This window comes from Etheostoma spectabile, chromosome 18 (genome assembly GCF_008692095.1).
Source record: "Etheostoma spectabile isolate EspeVRDwgs_2016 chromosome 18, UIUC_Espe_1.0, whole genome shotgun sequence".
Taxonomy (NCBI): Eukaryota; Metazoa; Chordata; class Actinopteri; order Perciformes; family Percidae; genus Etheostoma; species Etheostoma spectabile.
Genome location: NC_045750.1, coordinates 22206102 through 22210865, shown reverse-complemented (window position 1 = coordinate 22210865; position 4764 = coordinate 22206102). Strand labels below are relative to the sequence as shown.

The 4764-nt window shown below is 41.4% G+C and overlaps 1 protein-coding gene across 1 annotated transcript in view; it reads right to left on the bottom strand.

The window, feature by feature from the left end:
- The window catches only part of LOC116706184 (protein FAM177A1-like), a 4950-nt gene extending 2014 nt beyond the window's left edge, over window positions 1–2936 (bottom strand). Inside the window, 4 exon segments of the mRNA XM_032542873.1 lie at window positions 1513–1579; window positions 2205–2420; window positions 2747–2836; window positions 2838–2936. Of these exon segments, the coding sequence (XP_032398764.1) occupies window positions 1513–1579; window positions 2205–2420; window positions 2747–2836; window positions 2838–2921 (457 nt within the window). The 5' untranslated portion in view covers window positions 2922–2936.
- Window positions 2937–4764: the final 1828 nt, after the last annotated feature.

Genomic DNA, 4764 nt, shown 5'->3' with positions numbered 1-4764 from the left:
AGCTCTAGGGGTATACATGGGCTTTGTGACTTTAATGATCTGAGACTGTCTTACCAATTGCCTGGAACATCTTTTTTTCTGTACTTTTCTGTACTGCAATCATCTATGAAAGCATATGGAAAACCATTGGGCTCTCCTCTTAATACCCACCCTTTTGACTCCATTCTGTACAATAGCAAAAAAGAGGTTCAGTCTCCCAAATGTATTCACTTATACCGGGATGCCTCTTATAAAACCCTCCCTATCTTACTAGGGTGGTCTGGCGATCTGGAACGCTACAGCGAAGGTGATTCACTGGACTGGGATAAACCCAGACCATCAACAGATCCATTTCAATAATATCCACAGGACTTACCTCACCCCTAGGAGAAACTTTCTCATGAAACGTTAACCATATCCAAGCTGTACCGTCTGCTCAGATGGACTTATAGGCTCATACATGCATGTGTATTGGGAATGCAAGGACGTGAAGCTTTTTTGGGGTGAGGTCTGTGCTGTACCATGTTCTCCCACTGTGCTACTTTTGAATGATACCTCCTTAATAAAGATGACAAGCTGGAAAATATGTATGCTCTTAACAGGCATCACTGCTGCCAAGAAGATGCTGGCTTTACGCTGGAAACCTCCACATACAATCACTAAGTCCCAATGGATTAAGACATACATAGACATAGTTGATATGGAGCTATCAGTGGTAAGAATGCACAGCTAGAACCAACACTATTTTAGCTAGGCAAACAATGGCAGATAAGATTAAGAAATTGCTGTAATTCACTACCTGTAAGTGCATTTTTTGTTTTGTGGTCTCTCTTGTCCTGTAAGAGTTTTAGAGAGATCCAGAGGTGGGTGGGGTGGGGGTCGCCTCTAAATTTTTTTTTCTTCTTAATCTATTTTATTGAATATTTTTCTTCTCTAATATGTAGTTGTTCACAAAAAAGCGTGCACACTACTTGTTGCACACTAGTTGTTACACACACACACACGCACACACACACAGGGATGTGCAGAAGCACACAAACATGCAAAAGAATAAAAATAAAAATATTACGGTGCAAATTTGCCATCATAGAAACTCGCCAAGGTACAAACACGCCTGACTTTTAAAGATGATGGGAGATGACACTGATTGGTTTATTGCATGTTGCGCCTAAAATACACATATGAATAATGAAGACACACTTTTGCACCATGCGCGAACCGTTTTTTCCGCTGTTGAACTAGAAGTGGATTCATACAGGCCTTAAACACAACTACACCAGGCATATTTTAACACAATTCAAATTGTGCAGAGGGTATTATTTCCACCCGTCATTCTGACTGGAGACTATTAGAGTTTTCGGGCAACAACTGGTAAATACCAGGCCAGGGAAACTCAGCGGTGGTGATCTACCCTGGTTGTGACGCCGGCTTTATGATACCAGAAAACTTGAGTCAAGCTCAAAGATAGACAATCATGCTTCATGATACCGGCCCGGGGTCCATCAGGTTGCCAAAAAAATAATGTTTACTAACCTGAGATGGTGGATGTGGCAGCTCTCCACATGTGAAACCAAAAGTATGGACCCCAGGTCAACTTTGACTGCAACACAAAAACATAGAGCCAAGAGGACATTTATGAATTTTAGTCATAGACTAAATTTATGTAAACACAAATTCCTTGTTACACACACACACACACACACACACACTTTTATCTATCCAGTGGTGGAAGAATTATTCAGATCCCTTACTCACCAAACTGTAAAAAAAAAAAATACTCTGTTAAAAGTAAAAGTCTTGCATCGAAAATGTAACTTAAATAAAAATATGTACTTATCATCAGGAAAATGCCTTTAAAGTATTACAAGTAAAAGCATCACATTTTAGAAACTGGCAAAAAAAAAATCAGTTCTGTGTTTAATCGGCTAATCATTTCAGCTGTAGTTATAGGGAAGTTTAAGTTGTAATAAAACATTTTATAAACTACTGTTTTGTGTGCAACATCTTAATTGGTAAAGTAACTAAAGCTGTCTTGAATGTAGTAAAAAGTACAATATTTCCCTCTGAAACGTAGTGGAGTTGCAGTATAAAGTGGCATTAAAAGTTCCTCAAATATGTACTTAAGTAGAGTACTGGAGTATATGTACTTAGTTACATTCCACCACTGCCTCCATCATAACCCCTTGTCCTCATTGAGTCCCCCCCGTCCCTCCAGCGTTCCTCACCCTCACCGGTTCGACCGGGGAGGACAGCAGGTCTTTCCTCTCCAGCTCCTTGTCCTCTCCCTCCTCCTCGTCGGTGCTGTACTCCTCCATGGTCTCCCCGCTGGAGAAATGGATGATCCTGCGAGGTACCTTCTCCCGATGCTCCTGTCCCTCTCTCTCTTTCAGCACCCCCAGCTCCACACTCTCAAAGCCTCCGGCCGGGTTACGGCTCTGAGTCTGGGAAGACATCACAATCAAGTGTGTTATTATGGGACTATTTTCTTAAGGGAGTCAGTTAGTCAATGCAGCACGGTGGCATCATAGACTAAATGGATATTAACGGTCTATGGGTGGGATAAAAACTGTGCTGCTGGGCCTGGGATAACTTGATGAAAAAAAAAAAAAAAAAAAGGTATTTCTAGTGTAATATCGTGACCAAGCAGACCGACATGACACAGCTGACAAGTGACAACAAGCTACAGGAGCTGGGCTACATCATTAGCCACATTCATTCAAACAAAAGGCTAACGTGATAAATATAAAAGAAAAAGCGGTTTACCGACCTGCGTCGCATTCATGGCCTGTCCTATCGACACATTGACGTTAGTGAGATACAATGATATTTCGGCCATTGTCGCCGTCTTCTCTGAATGAATCTCTGGATGCTGCACCCACAACAACGCCGCCGCCTCTCCTCCGTACCGCTCCGCACCCGGAAGAGCCGTGCATCACCCCCATAGACAGTTAAAGAAATGGACAAGGCGACGCCATAGACTTGCAATTGAGAGCGGTGAAGTCTGTTGGAAGCTTTCTTTAACTGTCTATGGTTAGAAGCACTTTTCCCGGTGATGGCGTCTCACGCTCATCTCAGTAAGCTAGCAAGACTACACAACAGACAACTTCCGTGTACGCTACTTCAAAATAAAAGCACTTTCTGTGACGTTCGCAAGAAAACTAAATTACTGTTAAACAAATAAGGTTGTGTACCTTTTCCCATATGATATCAAATACTGTAAATAATGATGATGGAAATAATCAGTACAACTGTAAGGTACTTTGAATTCAGTATTCTATTTTCCTCCTACATGCCTATTGTACATTTTACTTTTCTATTATAGCCTTAGTATCATGGGTGATAAAACTAATCAGCATCTGAATATGCCACACCTGTGAGGTGGATGGATTATCTCGGCAAAGTAGAAGTGCTCACTAACACAGATTTAGACAGATTTGGGAACAATATTTGAAAGAAATAAGCCTTTTGTGTACAAAGAAAAACTCTTAGATCTTTGAGTTCAGCTCATGAAAAATGGGGGCAAAAATAAAAGTGTTGTGTTTATAATTTTGGTCAGTGTAGTTACTGCAGTCAGAATTCAAAATACTGGACAGAGTGGTTTCCCCTGGCCCCTCCTCTCCAAAGTTCACAGAGATTGCGAGGCTGACGCCGCCTTCACATTGACACAGTAGATTCGGCTGCGAAACGACCAGGAGACATTCTTTTTCTATGGAGATTCGCAGACGGCATGCCAATGGGTTCGAACCGATGTCCAAACAGATGCTCAGATAGAGATTATGAGAGCCAACCAAATCTACAATGATAGCCCAAAGAATAATATCACTACTAATCGCACGGTTGTCTGATACGATTACAGAGACTGTGTTTCTGAATGCTATGTCGGCCTAGCTTCATATTGTCTACTCTCCAAATGTTAGTTGGGACACTGCTAGGCTAGAGTTTCCTTTCCAAGGTGTTTAGTGCTTTTTGTTTCTGTTGACGGAAAATGTGTTGATTCTGATGTTAATTTAATGTGGAACCAGTTGTTGTTGCAACCTGATATTTATGGGTTGGTGTTCCTTTTTTGCTGCCCCGTATCCAATCTTGATCACAGACCAAATTTGAATGTCTCTGGCCGTGTTTCCCCCCTTCTCTCCTCTGTATCAATGTCTCATCGGTTGTTGTGTGTTTTACATGTTTTGCGTTGAGAGACGTAACTTTGGATGCATTATTGTTAGGATTTAGCGAAGTGAAAGGTAGTAGCGACATCCACATATACTTTCATTTTGAACACAGCTTTTTTGATAATGGGTGATCTTTCAATTTTTAAGTTTGGAATTGTGGCGGACTGAATGCTCCTCATAAATGAGCCAGCACTCTGGGCTTACTAATAAAGAGAAATGTCGACATTGCATTGTTACAGGAGACTCATTTATTGCAGGTGGACCCCGGCCGTTTAGCCAATAGATTTTATCACACAATTGCATCCTCCTCAGAAACTTCTAAAACAAAAGGAGTAGCCATTGTTGTCAAACGCAACCTCCCACTTAAAGTGTTATCCTCTTGGTCAGATGATACAGGCAGGATTGTGTACAACAGAGTTTGGTGCTAGGAAAATTGCATTTGTGTCAGTTTATGCACCAAAATTTTAATGGCAATTTCTATAATACGCTCACCAATCAAATGCTGGAGTTAAGTGTGTTCTTTCATTGTTGGTGCAGATTTCAATGCTATGTGGGACCCAAATGTTGATTGGTCAAATGCAGGGACCAGGACTAGGGACCAGGATCAGGCTACAAATGCTCT